The sequence below is a fragment of the Mesoplodon densirostris genome, chromosome 12 (assembly GCF_025265405.1).
Source record: "Mesoplodon densirostris isolate mMesDen1 chromosome 12, mMesDen1 primary haplotype, whole genome shotgun sequence".
Classification (NCBI taxonomy): Eukaryota; Metazoa; Chordata; class Mammalia; order Artiodactyla; family Ziphiidae; genus Mesoplodon; species Mesoplodon densirostris.
In genome coordinates this window covers 57,124,919-57,146,773 of record NC_082672.1, presented here as the reverse complement: position 1 = coordinate 57,146,773, position 21,855 = coordinate 57,124,919, and the positions used below count along the sequence as shown (strand labels likewise).

General features: G+C 36.2%; 1 protein-coding gene across 4 annotated transcripts in view; it reads left to right on the top strand.

Annotated features, from left to right (window-relative positions):
- The window catches only part of GRIK2 (glutamate ionotropic receptor kainate type subunit 2), a 649,287-nt gene that overhangs the window by 437,407 nt on the left and 190,025 nt on the right, over positions 1–21,855 (top strand). For all 4 annotated transcript variants that reach the window (XM_060114614.1, XM_060114613.1, XM_060114617.1 and 1 more), the window contains one exon: positions 5,140–5,253. In XM_060114614.1, coding sequence (XP_059970597.1) covers positions 5,140–5,253 — 114 coding nt within the window. The remainder of the gene's footprint in view (positions 1–5,139; positions 5,254–21,855) is intronic.

Here is a 21,855-nt window from a genome sequence, read left to right as displayed (position 1 = left end):
GAAGATATGATACATAAAAATGAAATATAATTTTAATTCAAACTAAAACATAAATGGAATTTCTGAGACAAAGAGGACTAGTATATTCAGAACCCTCACACAGAAAACCCCTAGTATGTCCTGTATTAATAGGCCTTAGGATAAAAGGATGAGTAAACCAGTCTCTAGCCTCAGGGGATTTAAGTTTTAACTAGAGAGTGATAAAAAACGAATTACAATTAAAATGTAATGTGATGCTTCTGTGTAGGGGGCATACATAAGTTGTTCTGTCCATTGCTACACAGAAGAGGGAACTGCTCTTCTCAATGTTTCTATCAGTGATGAAGATACATATGTAAGGTAGTGAAAGAGGGAAAACATCCATTTAAAGAGTATAACATTTATAGAAAACATGACCACATCAATAGTTTAGGAAAATTGTAAATGCAATAAAATTCACCTTCGGAAAATGGAGAAATGCCTTATATTTCTGGCAAACATAATGAAAAAAGAATTACAGTCTCTATCTCGATGTCTCTCTCTCTCTCTCTCCTGAATGAGATTTAAAACTTCCAAATAGAGAATACTAGAAGCTTTCAATAAAAAAAAAATTACCAAAAAAGAAACAAATATTGGACTGCCTTCAGTCTCTTTAGTAACGTTAAATAATAGAAAACATGACTAAAACAGAGCTCTTGAAGGAAGAAGGCTATGACACAATATGTCTTTATTTAGTCAAGTTTTCTTTGTACAGGAACATGACAAAATATTTTCAAATCTACAGATAGAAGCATGTCACATAGTTATCCTTTACAAATAAATTGTCTTCTGTAAGAACAATGATAAATGAAAGCAAACACTCAAAAAGAGGAAACTGGCTAGAAATCCTAGTAAACAGTAAAAGTAGTTAAAGCATACATAGAGAAGTTTTTGAATAATAGATTTTTTTTTTTTTTTTTTTTTTTTGCGGTACGCGGACCTCTCACTGTTGTGGCCTCTCCCATTGTGGAGCACAGGCTCCCGACACGCAGGCTCAGCGGCCATGGCTCACGGGCCCAGCTGCTCCGCAGCACGTGGGATCTTCCCAGACCGGGGCATGAACCCGTGTCCCCTGCATTGGCAGGCGGACTCTCAACCGCTGCGCCACCAGGGAAGCCCTTGAATAATAGTTTTAAAGATTATATTAAAAATTACATTTGTTTTCCTTGGAAAAGAGATGATCTATAATATATCAAGCAAAAGAAAATGAGAGGCAGTGTCCACAACCCCAGATTAAATTAACTAAAACTGTGGATCAGTATGTGTAGTAGCAGAATGAACAAAAGTAGTGAATTTTCATAGAATAGATGTCATTTTAATTTTTATGATTCAATATTGATTTTATGATGTGATTGTAAAAGTTTAAACAAAAGTTGACGATACCCCTTTAGTAGACTGAAAACTTTGTTATCTCACAAATTACCACAGGAAAAACTGTCTACCAAAATATCCAGAGGTAGAAAAGAAATAGTGAAAACCAGATAATATGAAAGGAACAAGGTTAAAAATAAGATCCAGGGAGAAAAAAGATAGGACATTAAAAACATTCATGATGAACTGCTTATAAAGAAACCCATAAAATGGGAAGTATGTTGAAAGTATAATAATAGATAATTATTTATCAGCAAATGCAAATATACAAATAAGGTAAGCATGATATACTAGGTCCTGGAAATTTAGGTGAAAAGAATTACTTAGAATAAAAAGTTATTTTTGTGTGATAAAACATACTACCTAGAAATAAAGGCAGCAGTCATAAGCCATTAGAGTATCATTCAATTATGTAAGTCAAACTATTAAAAGTAGAAGGTGAATTGTTAGGAAGTTGTATTATACCATGAACTGTCAGGGGGATGATAACAAACACAACAATAGTTTTGGAAAGTTATATGACAATGTGTACTAATAATCCTAATAATTCATATTATTTGGGCTCAGTAATTCCAATTCTAGGAATTTGTTTTTAGAATAATAAAATACACACACACACACACACACACACACACACACAAAATAAAATACATGGGCAAATATTTGTAAATAACCGTGTTTACTAAAGCCTTGTTTTTAACAATGATAGTTAAATTGTGGTATGTTTATATGATGTTTGTATTATACAGTCATTCAAATTATGAATTTGATTAATTTTAATGCCAGAAGAAAATGCTCAAAATAGTATAGAAATAGGATATATTTAATAATTTATATAATACTTGTAGCACACTTATAAACACCTTGCATTGACTTCTTTTTCATTTAATCCTCACAACAGCTCTGTGAGGTAGATAATGTTATTACCCCACTAAATTATTTTTTATAAAAGTAATCATGGAGGATGATGTAAGTGAAATGGGCAATATTTTGTATTAGTGATTTGATTAGAAAGTTGAAAAACTTACTGGTCAAGCTTGAGGGTGTCATTTGGCAGATGACAGTGGGCAAATGATGTTTGCCAGTGCTTTGGCTGATAGAATTACATGTCTGAAAGAAATCTAACTATTTAACCAATAGTGAAAAAAAGGGAAATAAAATCTAAAGGACAAATGTGTAATAGGTATTAATTATAGATCAGGGGCAGAAAAATGGCAGTGACTGCAAAATACAATCTGCGGATATCTTGTTTAGCCAACAGAGTAGATTTTTTTTTTTTAAATGATTTTGAATTTGAAACAGTTTAAGCAGGTCAGCAGGCATTCTAGGTTTGACATCCCCTCTGTCCTCCACCCAGGTCCCCAGCAGGGCCTCTTCTAACTCTGGTGATGCCTTGCGAGGAACTTGAAAAAAGTACCTGCTCTGGGAACATGAAGCCCAAGGCACACAGCAGAGCGGGCTGGGATTGTGGCCCCTCTTGCTATTCTGCCTTGAGATTTTTGTGAGATTTTAAAACTTCACTCCCTAGCCTGGAAATTCTTACTACTGGCTTATGCCCTTTGACGTCACACATTGATGCTACCCATCCGGCCCTTGAAAACCTTCCATTATTGACCCTAAATTATAATTAGTCTCTGTCTTTATGACATCATGGTAGTCACAGTCTAAAGTAATTTAAAAGATCAGTAGGTAATTTACTTTGGAAAGAATGCTGAATCAAGTTTTTTTTTCTTTTTTTCCCCTTACTGTATTATTTGACTTTTTTCTTTACTGACACAAACATTAGGAATATATAGTTTTTAACGGTAAGAGGAAAATTAAGTAAATATGAGAAAATATGGCAAGAGCTTCTTTTTTAAACATCACTAAAAACATTTATATTGAATTCCTAGTATAGTCAAATAAGTTCTTGAAAAAACTGAGATTTACTTTTATGTACAACTATTAGAATGACATATCTATTCTTATGAAGAACAGAAGTTATTAACATTTCTACTTTTGTGCTTCTCCAATTAAACGGAGATAGATATCTTAAAAAGTTACTAAGAAAGCTATGCAAATGAAGAGATCAAAAAGAGTATGTTTGATAAAATATAAAGAAAATAAAAAGATCATAACATTTAATTTGGATTTATGCTGATGAGACCCTTGTTAGCATATTTAGGTAGACCAGAGTAAATGTTACCTGCTAAATCAATGTCACGTTAAAGATAATTTAATTTACAAACGGTTCCCAACTTACGATTTTTCAGCTTTACAATGGTGATGGTACAAAAATGATACATATTCAGTAGAGACTGTATTTTGAATTTTGAATTCTGATCTTTTTTTCTTAGCAAGTGATATGTTGTACGATAATTTCTTGTGATGCTGGCAGTTCAGTGTGCCCCAACTCCCAGTCAACCACTCCATCACCAGGGTAAACAACTAATACACTTACAACCATCCTGTTGTACATATAACCAGTGTGTTTTTCATTATAGTTCAGTATAGTATTCTATAAGTTACATGAGATAGTCAACATTTTATTATAAAATAGGCTTTGTGTTAGATGATTTTGACTACAACTGTAGACTAATGTAAGTGTTTTGAGCACGTTTATAGTAGGCTGGGCTAATCTATGATGTTTGGTAGGTTGGTGTACTAAATGCATTTCTGATTTAACAATGTTTTCAACTTATGATGGGTTCATCCATAAGTTGAGGAAGATCTATATGTACAAAACTTTATTTTAAAAAGAAATTGATAATTTATAGCTTCATTTGAGGAAAACAAGTTGGGTAATTGGCTAGGGGCATACATAAGACAGATTTCACTATTGATGACTCCCAGGTTTGAGAGGGTGAGGAAAAGTAATGCTGACTAAGAAATACTGACTCTGTGTCTCCTTTTGCTTCTGTTTTCCTTTAGTGGTCACCATTGTTACATGACATGCAATGGTGCAGGTGCATGTATGTAAACCACCCAATTTATGTATTTAGTAGCATCTTATGCTTATATGTATCTCTCCAGAGGTAGCTCTGTGTCATCCTATAGACTGTGTTCAGTGAGTGTAAAGTGTCTGAACACAGAGAGTTTATGGCCTAATCTATCAGAGGGTATTAGTTAAATTAAAATACATATTGAATAGAATACAAGTGGAAGTATTAGAATGGGTTATCCAGATGAGATTATGCTGTAATCTCCTTTCCTTGCAGTATCTTAAAGCTGCAAACGTATATTTTTAAATGCTCTGCAGGTAATTTGGGGTATGATTTTGCCCTACTGGGGGTTTTGTGAATACGAATTAATGCCTCTTTTAAGCCTGCTTTTACCTATTAATTTACCCTGGATCCCCAGGTTTTGCTCTGTCTTTTAGCTTTGTCCATATAATATGGCATGTTATCATTGTAATGAGGGGATAAGACAGATCCATTACTGTCAAAAATATGTGCTATTAATGAGTTTCCAGCCAGCTATCAAGGTATCATCAGCAGTAGTTTATCTTGGTGAATGAAAGTCTGAATGGAAAATTAAGCTCCCACACTGACTGTAGAAGTGCAATGGATCATTTTGTTCTTTAATGTCACACTTCACTGGACACACTTCACAAAGCAGTGAATCATGCTTAAAACAAGCAGCCTTTACTTCAACAACAGCAGATAATGCAGCAGATGTGAATAATAAGTGTTAGCAGTCTTAACTTTCTCTGCAGTGCTCTCTCCCAGGTGCCTGATGGACGATTTACAAAGTACATATGCTATTTTATAGATTGGAACTTGGGATCCAGCCAGTGGCCTGAATATGACAGAAAGTCAGAAGGGAAAGCCAGCCAACATCACAGATTCCTTATCCAATCGTTCTTTGATCGTTACCACCATTTTGGTAAGTGTTTTTCCATTCTTTTTAGATAAATGTAGGTAAACATGGAAATGGATAGAAAAGGACATTATAAGTGGAGTAGTAATGAACAGAATGTAATATATTTTACAGTTATTTAATAATTACTATATAACAGATGAGTCAATGTTAATTTAGTTGCAGTTTTATTTTGTTAGCTTTTAATGATTTAAGTTATATTAAAGTTTGGGCTGCTTATGTTGATTAATAATACAGCTTCATATATTACTGGAAATCTTTATGTTTCTACAAAATTAGTTGCTATTGAAAAATTGTCAATGTTAAGATTTGAAAAGTACACGGACATACAGCTGTATAAATATACTTATGTGAGGAGCTGCATGTGAACTTTGCTTCTACTTTCATCTCCTGCAGATATAGCTCAGAGGGCATACCATTTATTTCACAGGACTTTTTCTATTATAATTATATTTTAACCTTGATTTCAATTTAATTGTTTTCATCATGGCAAATTCACTTTTACTTTACTAATCTCCCTAATGAAATCAAATGACAAGTGCTGTTTTAAGCCAGAAATATTTTCATCACCAATAGAATTAAATTAATACTGATAAGCTGGATATTTTTACCCCTCTTATAATTATATATTTTAATTAGATCACACAGTAATGTTTACATATGCCTACCATGCTATTTGCAAATGAGAATCTTAATTTTAGGACAAGCAAGGGGCTGATGATTTAGTGAGTACTTTTACCTACAGAATAAATTTATCAATACTAGTTCTTATGATTCCCCAGGTAATCAATAGGAATGTAAGATTATAGTCCAGAACAAACTTCCACACAATTTTAGCATTTATATAATTTCTAAATTTGATTTATGGTGGCAAATCAAGCCAGGAAGAATTCATAATCTTGCCCTTATAGTAACAACAAAGGATGTCAGATCTCTAGGCATGTCAAAACAAAACGGCTGGGGCTTCACTGGTGGCGCAGTGGTTGAGAGTCCGCCTGCCGATGCAGGAGACACGGGTTCGTGCCCCGGTCCGGGAAGATCCCACATGCCGGGGAGCAGCTGGGCCCGTGAGCCATGGCCGCTGAGCCTGCGTGTCCAGAGCCTGTGTTCCGGATTGGGAGAGGCCACAACAGTGAGAGGCCCGCGTACCGAAAAAAAAAAAAAAAAAACCAAAAAAAAAACCAAAAACGGCTTGTGTTAAAGACTCTTGATAATGAAGCAAAACTCGTAATCATGAAATGACAGTGATGGAAGTTCATAAGGATTTTTAATTACTCCCTTGCTAAGAACCTCAGTAAATACTTGCTCTGTCATATCCAAACTTCGCTGGTCCCTTTAACTTAATTTTATATCTCCTCTTTTCAAAGATAACTCCCAAACCCACCAATCCACCAGCCCTGGTCCTCAGATGGAATGTCCTCACAGGGCACTAATATATCCTTTATCTGCCAGTATATCCTGGATCTCATAACCTGCTGCTGGGACAATTACAGTAACTATGTAACTATCCCTCCTGCTGACAACCTTCTCCCATTCCAATGCACTTCACTCCCCACTGTGAAGATCTAACTCTGTCATTTCCTGCTTCTCTGCTTACAAGTCTTTAGTGAATCCATATTGACCATTAAAAAGGCCCCCAAAGACTTCCCTGGTGGCGCAGTGGTTGAGAGTCCGCCTGCCGATGCAGGGGACACGGGTTCATGCCCCTGTCCGGGAAGATCCTACATGCCGCGGAGCAGCTGGGCCCGTGAGCCATGGCCACTGAGCCTGCACGTCCGGAGCCTGTGCTCCGCAATGGGAGAGGGCACAACAGTGAGAGTCCCGCGTACGGCAAAAAAAAAAAAAAAAAAAAAAAAAAAAGGCCCCCAAGTTTTGACTCTGACATTCAAAGCTTTCTACAGTCTTGTCTTCTCCCACCTTTCTATTGTCATTTCCCATTATTCCCTTCAGGAATCCTGCATTTTAACTGAACTGGGGTAATCAGTTAGCCTATTACTGTGATTGTGTTAGCCCCGTTCCCTTTGTTTGCAATATGGTTCCCTCCATTTCTGAAATATAGAACTTGTCAGTAGTTTATATTATTTAGAATGAATACTATATTATTCTTAAATTATTTCATGTGTGCAATATTTCTCCAAACATCACCGACCATTCCTTGGAGAATTAGGATCTGACTAAGCCTCCTGTTTTTACACCACATGTCCCTCTACAATGCTCACAGAGTAAAGAGTGCTGGGCAAGGGACATCTGTCATCTTCAGCAACCAGCCCCATTCTCCTTTCTATGTTCTTCCTGATCCAGCCAAACTCTCAAATGCATCACTTATTTTATGGCTCCAAATCTTTGCTCACTTCTTTTTTTTTTTTTTTTTTTTTTTGCGGTACGCGGGCCTCTCACTGCTGTGGCCTCTCCCTGTTGCGGAGCACAGGCTCCGGACGCGCAGGCTCAGCGGCCATGGCTCACGGGCCCAGCCGCTCCGCGGCATGTGGGATCTTCCCGGACCGGGGCACGAACCCGTGTCCCCTGCATCGGCAGGCGGACTCTCAACCACTGCGCCACCAGGGAAGCCCATTTGCTCACTTCTTTATGATCCCCTGTGAAAATATTTTCATCCTTCCAGATCCATCTCAGATGACATGCTCTCTGTGCAACTCTTTGATCTTTTCATTTAGTCGCGTATGTTTGGGGCGGGCAGAGGAGTATACACTTCATGTATCATAATACTCTATCATAGCACTTACCATGCATTTTTTTTATTTTAGAAATTTTGTATATATCTGGGTCTCTATTTGGCATGGATCTGTACAAGGCCAATAATCAAATTTTACACTTTTTAGATCTCTTAGTGTAAGAGAAGAGTGATTTGGGCATAGGAGGCACTCAATTAATATTTGTCAAATTAAATAAACAATATTTAATTAAGCAGAAAATTAGGGGGATAAGCAACTTTTAAATGGCTGTATTTAAATATTTTTCAAGTGTGCAGGTTATTGCAAACTTCTTGTCCAGACAAAGCAGGTGATTAAGACTACCCATACAGTTTCTCAGTATTGCTTAATTACTCAGTTATTTAATAAAAAGTATCCAAATATTTTTCTCAATAATAAACAATTTTATATCTATTCATAAACAAGTGGTATTTAATCTTAGCTTCATATCAGAGCCAGGCATAAAGCTTTTAAAAAATTATTGCTACCTTTAACTGTAGGACATATTCATTTTTTTAAGTTCCACAGATAATTCTGACCTATAATGATGATTGAGAACTATTCCTCAGATCATTGCTCCATATAACCAAGATGTAAGATCAACTCTGGAACATACTCTAAGCTTACATTTTAATGAACAGGTTACTTATATTTTAGACTATGTCACTGTATTAGTTTCAAAGAGGTTGTGATTTTTGTTAAAAAGAAAGGTACAGGGGCTTCCCTGGTGGCGCAGTGGTTGCGAGTCTGCCTGCCGATGCAGGGGACACGGGTTCATGTCCCGGTCCGGGAAGATCCCACATGCCATGGAGGGGCTGGGCCTGTGAGCCATGGCCGCTGAGCCTGCGCATCCGGAGCCTGTGCTCCACAACGGGAAAGGCCACAACAGTGAGAGGCCCGCGTACCACAAAAAAAAAAAAAAAAAAAAAAAAAAAAAAAAAAAAAGAAAGGTACGTTATTTGTTTTTATATCACTTAGTTGAAAAACTTCTTTTTCTGAATACTCTGATCACAGAGTATCCACAATCAGGAAAAGATTTGAAGAGATTATTTACATTATTTATATAAGCCAGCTTGATATAATTTATTGATACTTAATTTATATTTTATAAGGAAGTATGATCATTTGATTTATTTTATGATTATTTTGTCCTTTTCTCTCTTGGAAAATCTCAGAGGAGATTCTGGCTATGTTATGAATAATGATATCTCCACAGAGAGAAGTTCCCTTAATGCTTCTTGTTTGACATTTTTATTATGTGTCTTAAAAAAAGCCAGTGAGGTTTTCTAGAATTTGGCATTATCAGTATGCTTATAATCAGCTCCATTTCTCTTGAATTGTATTTATTTATTTTTTTAATTCATTCTTTTTGTATTTAACAAATATGTACTTAGTGATGATGATATATCAGGCTTTGTGATAACTACTATATTTGATGGAGAAAATAGACATGGTCTCTGCCTTTATGGAGCTTAGAAAATGGTAGGATTCATAAGGAGAACCCCCCCACACACACACACGTACCACACACCACACCTTGTGATTAAGATATAAGAGAAAGATAAAGTGTGTGATGCCTTTTACAGAATGATCCAGAGTTACACCAGGGATCAGGAGTGGAAGGATGGGCCAGGTTAGGTCTCAATGCCGAAGGATAGAGAGTTGAAGTTTGAGAAGAAATTATCAAGGTAAAGAGAGGGGGAAGGAATATTCTCAGCAGAGAGAACAGCATATGCAAGGGCCCTAAAGCAGGAAAGATCTTGAAAAATTTGCAAAATTGAAAGGAGACCATGATAACTGAGGCTGGTGCTTTTATCTGCTTCTCAGCTTCATTAAATAAGGTTATATGAATATGGTTCATTAAAAAAAATAATACACATTTTTGGTATGTCTGCTATGTGCTAGACATTGTTCAAAGCACTACTCATAGATTTACTCATTTAATTGTCATAATAACCTTTTGAGGTAGATACCATTATCCATACTCTTTTACAGGTGGGAAAGCTGGTATTCAGATTGCCTCATGGTCACAGAGCTAGAAAGTAGAGAAGTGGGCTTTCACCTAATCTGTGTGTCCAACTTGAGCAACCAGTACTGTAAAATGAAGTCTCTAGTGGCCCAGGATGGAAAAGTCTAACAACTATAGTTTATGACCAGAATAGCATCTTGCACAGGCTCCGGACACACAGGCTCAGTGGCCATGGCTCACGGGCCCAGCTGCTCCGCGGCACGTGGGATCCCCCTGGACCGGGGCACGAACCCGTGTCCCCTGCATCGGCAGGCGGACTCTCAACCACTGCGCCACCAGGGAAGCCCCTAGAATAGCATCTTGATTGAGAATTGTTCACCTAAAGCAGTGCTTCTCATCCAGAAATCCCACATATTGCTAGAGCACTGTGATGCCATTACAGGTGTGTCCCCAGACATCTAGACATTTCCTCAGGGGCCAAGATTTAGGCTACTCTTGCTTGGATGCCTCGGGCCTCTTGTTTCTCCCCTCTCCTAATTTAGCACTCAGTTTTCTTTCAGCTTCTTTAAACCATAATCTCAGATTTTTCTGGGCCATCAAAAGAGTAATGGGGCTTATCTCACTTTTTCTCTTTAGAATTGAGATTAAGCATCTTGTTTACTAATGTTTTTTGCTCCTCTTCAACAATATAACCCACGCCCAATACACTGTATGGGTGTAGTATGTATCAGTAGTCATGTCATGGAATGAGTTCATTTTAGAAAGCTCTGAACAATTTTTTAAATATTTATTTTTTTTAGTTTTGACTTAAATGATGTCATACAATTTGGAAATTATGTAGCCTCACCTGCAGGTCTAGACCTAAAACTCCAGCCTGCTCATGCCCTCTCCTTCATATTCCTCATATTACCACCCTGGCTTTCGAATTTCAGATTCAGTGGTTAAAATTCCCTTGCTTCTTGTGTTTATCATTATTATTGGAGTTACAGATATCAACCTTAGAACCGTGTTTTCATATATGATGATTTCGTTTATTGTATAACAATTGTTAAAATATAAATTCCTAATCACCAAAAATAATAACAAAAATACTCTTTCTGAATGAGACATAGAGAGCTTTTGAGAACAATGTGTGCTCTATTTTCAGTTTATTAGCCTCATCCTGTTGTCCTTACTACTATGGATACACTAGCTAGGGGCAGTATCAGGTGGCTGAATATTTATTTAAGTTCCTAGAAGGAATGCCTGTTTTCCCTCTGTGCTCTTGGTTTTCAGTAGATTTTTTCAGGCCTGTCTAAATACGTTGAGTGCTCCCCTCTGTGCGGCTCCTGTATAATAATTGATTTTTGTCCATCAAAAGATTGCTAGCACTAAATGCCACTGTACATGTTCTTTCCCTTAACGACTAGTAGCACTTTAGCGTGCAAATGACTATAAATTTGGTGACTTTTTCAGAAAATTCACTTACAAGGAGGTTCTTTCCTCCCAGTTGCTCAATGAATTGAACAAATGAGCTTGCATCTGCAACTTAGTCTTACTTTTTATTTTCTTAGCACTTCCTGGAAGGTTGTGTATTTCAGTACTCAGTTTACTTGCTTAGGCTTAGTAAGCTTTATTGTTGCAGCCCACAGATACAGGAGGCTTATCTGGGAGCAAACTCCCAAGGACAGTAGAAGGAGTTACAGTACAAAAGAGAGAAGTGACCGAATCATCCCCTAAATGGTTCTGCAACTTCTTCCATAATATCAACAAAAGCAGATTTCTAGGCCTTCAAATCTGTCCCTGCAATAGGGTTTTCCCTCTGATTCTTCTCTTTACATTGTCACAGAGCGACTGTCAAGCACGTAGTTCTTAGAGAGTTACTAGCATTCGGGCTTGGAAACCCAAATAATGCAGCTTCACAAAGAAAAAAGGTTTTTCATTCTTATCGATCTCTATACAATTTCTAAGCAATTTTAAACATGTGTTGTGGAGCTAGTAATATCAAAATAATTTAAGGAAGATACAGTAGGTATATGTGTATAAGTAGTACTTATACATGTACTACTCATATATGTTAGTGTGAAGTGGGTGCCTCACTCAAACTCAGGCTGCATGTACCCTGTCCCTGCAAACAGCTCATTCACAGGCAACCAAACCTTTTCTCACCATATTTTTTCCTCCTGTTTCAGGGAACGCGCTTGCCCTGCATTTCTTCTTTACATTCTTGTTCTAATAGCTTGATGTGTTTTATTTCAAATAAATTCTCATATTCTCCTAGACCTCCAGATTAGCTAGATCAACTTAAAACTATTGGTGGTGGTATCATAGAGAAAGAAAGCTGTTTGTTTTAATGTGAAATTAGGCATAATTTTTTAAACCTTAGGGTCCCAATCTTTAGAGGCTCTGTAAGTGACCAGAACCTCATTTTTTACCACATAATCACACACACACACACACACACACACACACACACCTGCTTCCTTCCTCCTTCTTTATTAAATCTAATTTTAAAATGCTACCATAATAAAGACCCTTAAGTATTTTCATTTTGTTGTTATATTCTTTTTCATTGCCAACACTATTGTCAATACCATAATTTTTTGAAGATTATTTTATTATTAGCAATATATTTTAAGTTCTAGAAGAATGATTGGAGAATTATGAATTTTTGGTTCAGCTTAACCACAGCAAACTACATGGAAATGAGATAATTTTGCTTTAGCTTTCTCATTTTCAAAGATGTAATCACAATAGTACCGTGTAAAATTGTGTAATCTAAATTTTAACTATGCCCTTGATCTGAGACTCAGGTGTAAATTTGCAGCTGCTCATAGGACATATATCTACCTGCATGTTGAGGATCAAACTCAACATGATTCAAACCTCCTTCTACAATTCTGACCTTAAAATATCTGTTTCTCCTATATTTTTAAGCTCTGTTTATGGTTCCAGTGCTTTTCTATTCACTCAAGCCAGAGTGGATACCCCAGTCTCTTTAAATTTCATATTCATAATTCAGATACCAAAAAGAAAGAAAGGATGGATTGTTCTAAGAGAGTTTAACAAAGAAGTGAGTCAAGTAACATTTTGAACAGGGAGGTATGGTTTGTTCTTGGGTACTACTGAATGGAGGCTTTACAGAGTCTGATTTAAGAGACGTTGTACCCAGAGGCAAGAGGAAAGAGATGGCAACATTGAACAATCGTGTATGAGATTTCTTGGGAATGGATTACATGTGGGGCAAAAACAACTGAGAAAGGTGGACGAGGACTTCAAGGTTAAAAGCCTAAGAGGCAGGGCATTAGCGTTGCCACAGAGCATGATAAAGATGTTGGGAGGGGCGATAATGAGTTCTGTTTAGTCATATCTGAATGGAGATGTTGGCAATAATTTTGTGTAGTCAAATCTTGATTATCCATATAAGGGGATAATAAATTAGATTCAGAAATGAAATGCAGTTTGGAGATTAGCTAATAGGTGCAGTCTCTCTTCCCATCAAACCTTTTACTGGAAAAGCAGTGAAATGGCACATTTGATTGATTGGAGGTTCAGCTTTTATTTTTTTCCCTCTTTCTTCTTTCACTTGGGAATTAAGCTAATGAAATATTTAATGGCCAAAATACAAATACCAGAAGAAAGACAGTAACAACCAATATCTCCAATCTAAACTGATAATTCAGTCAAGTGGAGGAATTAAATAGCATACCAGTTTTTACTAAAATATGAATGATAATCGTTAAGCCAAACTGTCCTTTAAACCTTTATTGTTCTGACATCAGCAAGTATCTTTCCTGAAATGTTGGTGAACAAGCACAACTAGCAGAATTCTATCCCTTTTTTCTTGAAAGCGAATTTCAACCTATTACACAGTCATTATTTCTATAGGATTCACTACAATTTCAGGTGATTAAATACTACATTTCGGGGAGAAAAACATTCTTCTCAGCTTCCCAAATCCCAGCAGATTTTCTATAGGTATAGAGTGAAAACAAAAACTCTTCTTAGAATGATAATTATGGCCAATAAAGACTTAGATTTTTTTGTACATTATGTACATTCTCTGAAGTTATTCTTCTGAAAGGAGGTAAACACATTTTGCAGCAGCTAACTAGTGTATTAAAGGGATGTACATGTGTGTGTGATATGTGAGAATCAGGCATTAAAAAGGATGCCTTTGCTTAGTAGACTTGCAAAACAAAAGAAAGTAATTTTTGTATATTTCCTCAGAATGCCCTTGAATTTTGAAAAAAGCTAAAAGTATCAATAAATAATAAACATAATTTATTACAAATTATTAAGGTAAAATATTCTCCCTTAATAGGCATGCTCTGTACACCTGCTACACTATTTTGTTGTTTCTTTAAAACACAAGCCACAGATTATTATAGTTATTCATTTTCTATCCAGACTGTTCATGTGAAAGTGCCTTTTTAATGTCTTGAGATGTCAAAATGAGGTTTGTTTTCTAGGCAAGAGAACAATATATGAGCTCACATGGAGACTCTTGTCAGTACTTTTTGATCCTAACAAACCAGTCATCTTTAGTATTGCCTCTTGTTAAAAACATTAAGTTGTTCTGATGGTAGCTGCTAGGTTTTTCACTTTGGCCTCCTGGTATCCTCACTTCCAATTGTGATAACCTGTAGTGCACCATAGGCTTCTGACTTGAATGTTAATTCGGGATGGCAGAGTTCAGACTCCAAGAGCCATGATGATTAGAAGGAAATTTAAAGACCAGGGCTCAGACAATGGAAAGATTTCTCAGCTCTACAGCAGTAAAATCATAGCAGTTGGAATGGCAGAGGCTGAAAAAAGAAATGAATAATACTGTCCTGTCTATAGAGTAATAACATTCAACTGTGTTATTATTATTTATGCTTATCTATTGCTTATTGTTCTTATTGGTCATTTCCTAACAAATTCATGTTCCAAATGAATGGAACATTTATTTTGGCCTGTGCCGTTAGGTTTCTATGTATTTTTCCAACTACATTTAGGGTATTCTGAATCATTAAAATGTAATGAAATAGTAGTAGTTAAGTTTATTGTTAACTAATTCCCTTAAATATATGATCCCTTTCCATTTTTAAGATCAAGATTTACTACATACATTCATGACATTTCCTTAAGTGAGCTAAGAAAAAAATAACAAGATTATTTTAGAATCACTAAGATGTACTTTAGACCAGTGGTGATATTATTAAAAGTGAAATTGTCTACAGGCCTTGGGTAATATAAGAAGTTATAAAACCAAGTAGTCAATAAACTTTACAAATGTTAATGATACTGGATTCTCGTTAAATCTCATCAGGTTTAAAAATAGCATTTTAGGGCTTCCCTGGTGGTGCAGTGGTTGAGAGTCCGCCTGCCGATACAGGGGACACGGGTTCGTGCCCCGGTCCGGGAGGATCCCACATGCCGCGGAGCGGCTGGGCCCATGAGCCATGGCCGTGGAGCCTGTGCTCCACAATGGGAGAGGCCACAACAGTGAGAGGCCCGCGTACCGCAAAAAAAAAAAAAAAAAAAGTAGCATTTTAAATTAATACACGCACCTTAAAATGAATCATTTATGTATAATGTAGCAATCTTCTGAATTTATTTTGAAAGAATTTATAAAACATAATCAACTAAATTAGCACTTAAATACATATTTTGTATAAAACTGATAGATATAAAATTCTTTTCTGTTTTAATCATCTTCCAATTATGAGATTCACAATTTCTTTCATACTTATTAACCAAAAGTCGGCTAATTAAGAATTAAGCTCTAAAAAAACAAAAATAAACAAACGGGACCTAATGAAACTTACAAGCTTTTGCACAGCAAAGGAAACCATAAACAAGACCAAAAGACAACCCTCAGAATGGGAGAAAATATTTGCAAATGAAGCAACTGACAAAGGATTAATCTCCAAAACTTACAAGCAGTTCATGCAGCTCAATATCAAAAAAACAAACAACCCAATCCAAAAATGGGCAGAAGACCTAAATAGACATTTCTCCAAAGAAGATATACAGATTGCCAACAAACACAGGAAAGGATGCTCAACATCACTAATCATTAGAGAAATGCAAATCAAAACTACAATGAGGTATCACCTCACACCAGTCAGAATGGCCATCATCAAAAAATCTACAAACAGTAAATGGTGGAGAGGGTGTGGAGAAAAGGGAACCCTCTGGCACTGTTGATGGGAATGGAAATTGATACAGCCACTATGGAGAACAGTATAGAGGTTCCTTAAAAAACTAAAAATAGAACTACCATACGACCCAGCAATCCCACTACTGGGCGTATACCCTGAGAAAACCATAATTCAAAACCATAATTCAAAAAGAGTCATGTACCACAATGTTCCTTGCGGCTCTATTTACAATAGCCAGGACATGGAAGCAACCTAAGGGTCCGTTGACAGATGAATGGATAAAGAAGATGTGGCACATATATGCAATGGAATATTAGTTATAAAAAGAAATGAAACTGAGTTATTTGTAGTGAGGTGGATGGACCTAGAGACTGTCATACAGAGTGAAGTAAGTCAGAAAGAGAAAAACAAATACTGTATGCTAACACATATATATGTAATCTAAAAAAAAATGTTTCTGATGAACCTAGGGGCAGGACAGGAATAAAGACACAGATGCAGAGAATGGACTTGAGGACATGGGGAGGGGGAGGGGTATGCTGGGACGAAGTGAGAGAGTGACATAGACATATATACACTACCAAATGTAAAATAGATAGCTAGTGGGAAGCAGCCGCATAGCACAGGGAGATCAGCTTGGTGCTTTGTGACCACCTAGAGGGGTGGGATAGGGAGGGTGGGAGGGAGGGAGACACAAGAGGGAAGAGATATGGGAACATATGTATATGTATAACTGATTCACTTTGTTATAAAGCAGAAACTAACACACCATGGTAAAGCAATTATACTCCAATAAAGATGTTAAAAAAAAGAATTAAAATGAAAAACAAAAAGAATTAAGCTCTAAAAATCTCTATTATTTCTCACCAACATAATAAATGTTTCCATGAAATTTTCTTAAATAATAAACAATAATATATATTTTTGAAGCAATTTAGGATAAACATAAGAACAACCAACCATATTCAGAGGGAAAAAATGCAAACTGTTTAAAAGTTAGGACATGAGAATATTGGTTCATTCTGCTTGGAGGTGTTTGACCAAGGCTTGACTCCTCAGTTGGCAGATGGTCTGGAGCCCCTATACCAGCTGTGAAGCAGGCGACGAGGGCTGAACTGTTACTTTAGAAAAGCTACTTATGATGTTCCCAAGTCAGATCTAAAGAAAAACAGAAGCTGAAGGAACAAAACATAAAAGTCCCCTTCATTAAGAGCCTCGTTTTCCGTTTAAACTTGCACTCTAGTTTTCATCTTTAATCTACTCTTTCAGTACTGGTGCTCATTTTAATTTATTCTGGTATTGGCTGTACAGTGCTAACAATTAGAATTGTCTGCAAATCTGTAATCAAAGTATTCACTAGATGTCCATAATAGGAGTTATTCTCATTAATACTGTAAAAGATATGCTCCTTCTTAACTTTCCAATAAAATTCTCAATGAAGATTCAGGAAAAAAACAATGCAAATACAATGAAAACAGTGATAGTATAAGCTAAAGTTCAGAGAAGACCATATACCATAATTTCAGTAGAATATCTGTCAAATAGAGCTTCTGAGGACAGATTGCTGATTATCTATTTTTTTTTAACATCTTTATTGGAGTATCTGATTATCTTTTAAATAATAGTGGGCTCTACTTATGAGTTCAGACAAAGTGATTTTATGTTTTTTATAATATAAATATAGGAAAATAATTTATTTTTGAATGTGTCCCTTGAGTCACTTTATAGAAATATTCCTATATTTAAGAGATTTACAAGGAATTGTCTTTGATAGTTTAGATATTTAATCATGCTTCTTATGCAGAGCTATAATTTCATCTCTGTCTTTACTAATTTTAATTGCTTTTATCTGTTTTATTTTTATTTGTATTTGGTGAGAACTTCACTCTCTGAGCCTGTTTTCCTTGTTTTGATAGTATTTTCTTTATTAACTACAATAATAGATGTATTCTCAAGAAGACTTTTTATTCCTAGTTTTCCAATTAATTATTTTTCAAGATTGGGCACTAATTATTATTGAATACATTGGTCATCTATGGGGATTATTATTAATTTTTCCAGTTGTATTTATATTTCTGATGAATGTGTTAATTTCTAAATATTAAAAATAGTTGCATTCCAGAGATAAACTATTATTATGGTTGAAAAATATTTCAATGGACTGCTATGCTCTGTTTGTTTGCTATATTGTTTTTAGGTATATTTGATAGTGACTGCTCCTTAATTTCAGTATTTCACCATTTTGTTAGCTTTTTATGTCAGTGTTATGCTAACTTCATTTAAAAAGAAGGGAACTGGTTCCACAGCATTTGCTATGCTCTAAAGCAGTCTATGTATCAATAGGTTATTTGTTTTATATTAGGGCAAAAATAAAAACTCCACAGTATTTAGATTTTTTTCTGGGAAGATTTATTTAATAACTGATACAATTTCTTTTATGGTTACTGACCTATTCATTTTATTACTTCTTTTTGAGTCAATTTTAAATGGTGCATTGATGCATAACAAGGTAGTTTCTTCTTTCCTATTTTCTACTTCACCTCTTTTTCTTCTATTTCCTTATTATTTTTCTCCTGCTTTCCTTGTGTTTTGGGTTATCCATCTTCCAGCTTCTTTTTACCTAAGTGCTCTATTTATTTTGTTTTAAATAATATAATGATAAATTTATATAAGGCTGAGTTTTTCTCTGAAAAGTGCTTTGAAGATACTTTTGAAATAAAAAATACGTAGTACAGCTTAATGGTTATTAGCAGAGTGCTTTGGAGTTATGCAGAACCTTTATCTCTCAAATGACATCAAGCTTTGAAATTCAGATAACAGTGGACTGTTTTGGGAAGGCTGTGGCTTTCCATCTGGATGGTCTAATAAATACTTATATCTATGTATCTATTCTCTGTGTTGCATAATTTCTGAAAGGAATCCTACAGTCCGTAGTTCAGGTGACATCATCCTGGCTGCTAGCATTCTCAATGAAGAAGGAAAAACAGCCTGGAGAACTTAATTTTGACTGATACAAAGTGTAATTTAGTTTTTTAGATTTTAGCATGGTGAATCCAGGGTCACGTCGATTCAATTTCTCCTTAACTTTTCTGCCAGGGTCAGGGCAAGGGAGGTGGGTAGTTTACCAGAAATGTGTTGGAGAATCTACCTAGTTTTCTGGTTGGTACAGAGTATGGACCTCTGAGCAAGAAATTCTGATGGGGAAAAGAACAAAACATTTTTTCAGCTACCTTTAGGAGACCAAGGCTTTTTGGTTTCCTGTGGCCTTACATTTAGTGTCAATTCTTTCAAAAAGATAGTGAAGTTTCCTCATCAATTGCCTTATAACTGTATATTTTCAGGAACTAAAAAAAAAAAAAAAGAAAAGGTCATGAATCCCAACCAGATGAGTAGGTCAACTTGACCACCCTACCCTGCCAGCAGCAACATACTATTGCAGTGGTGGGACAGTGGTACCACCTACATCTAAACAAGAAAATAGACTGAATTTTGGATCTGCAGTTTTCCATTCTAAGAGCCCATTCTTCTTTTTTAAACAGAAGTCATCACCAACAGCCAGTCCTCTCTTTTCACTCTGCTTATACAACTTATTTCTTAAGAGCTGTCCATAACATGTTTTATCTCTCAAGTAGAATGAAGCCCTTTTTGATGACGTGTTCATGCTCTTTCCCCAGTGCTTTTTACACATTGCCTACAACCTACCAATTATCTTCCACACATGATTTTCTGTACATATCTGAATTCCATGCCCACAAGTTTTAGCAAGACTTTGTTACTCTTACTTTTTACTGTTGGGAATTTTTATATTTGCCCAGCGCTTCAGAACTACTTTGATAAGGAATTAGGAGAGGGGATGCCAGTGCCCGCTTTTCACAAAATCTTGAGCTCTGTTTGCTTTAGGAGTAGGAATCTATTAGGTGAAGAAGGAATACCAGATATTTCAGGCTGTGGGAAAAGGCACAGACATGTGAAAGTGCTTTGAGCATATGAATAACTACCTGTAAGTAGTCCACTACAGTTGGAGCACAGACAACGTGGGAGAGAAATAGTGGTTGAGGGTGATCAGGCTGGCAACAGCAGAGAAGAAAGCCTTTGTAGGCCTCCTGAAGGAATTTAGGCTGTCTGCTATTCGTAATGGGGCAATTTTGAAGGATTTTAAGTACGTGAACCATATAATCAAATTGAGATTTTAAAAAATCCTTCTTAGTATCGCAGATAGAATTGCTTGTAGTTCATGAGCTAGGATTGGGTGAGACCAGCCAAGAGAATATTGCAAGAGTAAGAGCTGATAAGTTCCAAACTGTGGCATTATCCAAAGGGTTGGGGGAAGGAAATACAACTTCCAAGATATATAGGGTGGAGAAAGGGGGATATATAATAACAGTTTACAAATTGGAATTTAAGAAGAGGTTAGAGATTAGGACACTTCTATATTCTGGTAAATGTGGCTGGAAACAGAATTGATATGAAAAAGCAAATTGGGTTAATACAAGTTGAATTTAATTTTGAACATATTACACTTAGTTTTTCTATGGTATATTGATCTGGTTGGCAGTTAGACATGTAGTTCCATACCTGAAGATAATGGTCTGGAATGGAGATCATATTAGGAGTTATCAAAATAAATGGTGGTTGGCATCATGAATATTGGTGACATTGTTCACTTAGAGAACACATGTATGTTTCCAGTGAATCTATACTGCTGAACATTTCTTTCCTTTCCTGATGCTCCTGTTGATTCTGTCCTAAAACCTACTGTATTCTGTTTGGCTTGACAAGTAATTACAAATTCAGGGCTTCCCAGGAATATAAAGAGTCTGGGAAAAAATGTACTATTCTTTGAGTCTGGAAAGTTGTGGGTGCCAGATGACAATCATGAGACCTGCAAGACCAGTAAGTCCTGAATTATGGCAGGTACTTACAGCCTAACTTCCCTTTCAGATCAGTATCTGATTCTCAGGTCCTGATCTCTGTGTTTTAAACCACACTTGATTACTTGACATGGATTCCTAATTGCTTCTCTTTATTTGAGATTTAAATGGTACTCATAATGACAGATTATATCCTGACTCCAATTAACCCTACCACAGCGACTCAAGAAAGAAAAGTACAGACCTCTTTCCATGGCAGAAAGCACGTGCATGTTTCACTTTCTGGGCGTCACTAAAGTGACTGTTTTTTGCCTAGAAATCTATCCCTTCTATCCCAGGCATTTTAGTTTATCTCTTGCCCCTGCTGTTTTCTCTTGCTCAGGAAGTAGTGGCTAACATATTTGCCTTCAAATGCTTGTGAAAAAACCACCCATGAAGGAACTTCAGCCCTGGGGAAGCTCCTATGTAGGCTAAACAAAGACAAATCCTTGAGCTGATCCTTCATGGAATCATCACACAGGTGAAAACACAGAACTATGTTCTTTGAGAATAGGCCCATAATGAGCCCTATGGTATGCACAACCTGCATCAGGAATGCAGGCTGCCATCTTCAAGGCTACTGCAGAGTTGGGGAGTGGAGGGGAGTAGTAACAGGGTAAACTGATATGCCACAGACCTCTCTTACCAAATTTCTGTAGTTTTTCTTGTCATAAAGCATTCCCTTGGTTGTTTTGAGTTTTTTGTTAGATTCCAGAGTTCCTAAAAAATTGATTTCTAAAAACTGTGACAGTTTTTGCCAGCTTATTCATTGCTTCTACAGCTGCTTTTTCTCTACCATGGTAGAGTTGAGTGGTTGCAAATGTATTGCGCACAAAGCCAAAAATATTCACTATTTGGTTTTTAATAGCCATTTTGCTGACCTCTGTTCTGGA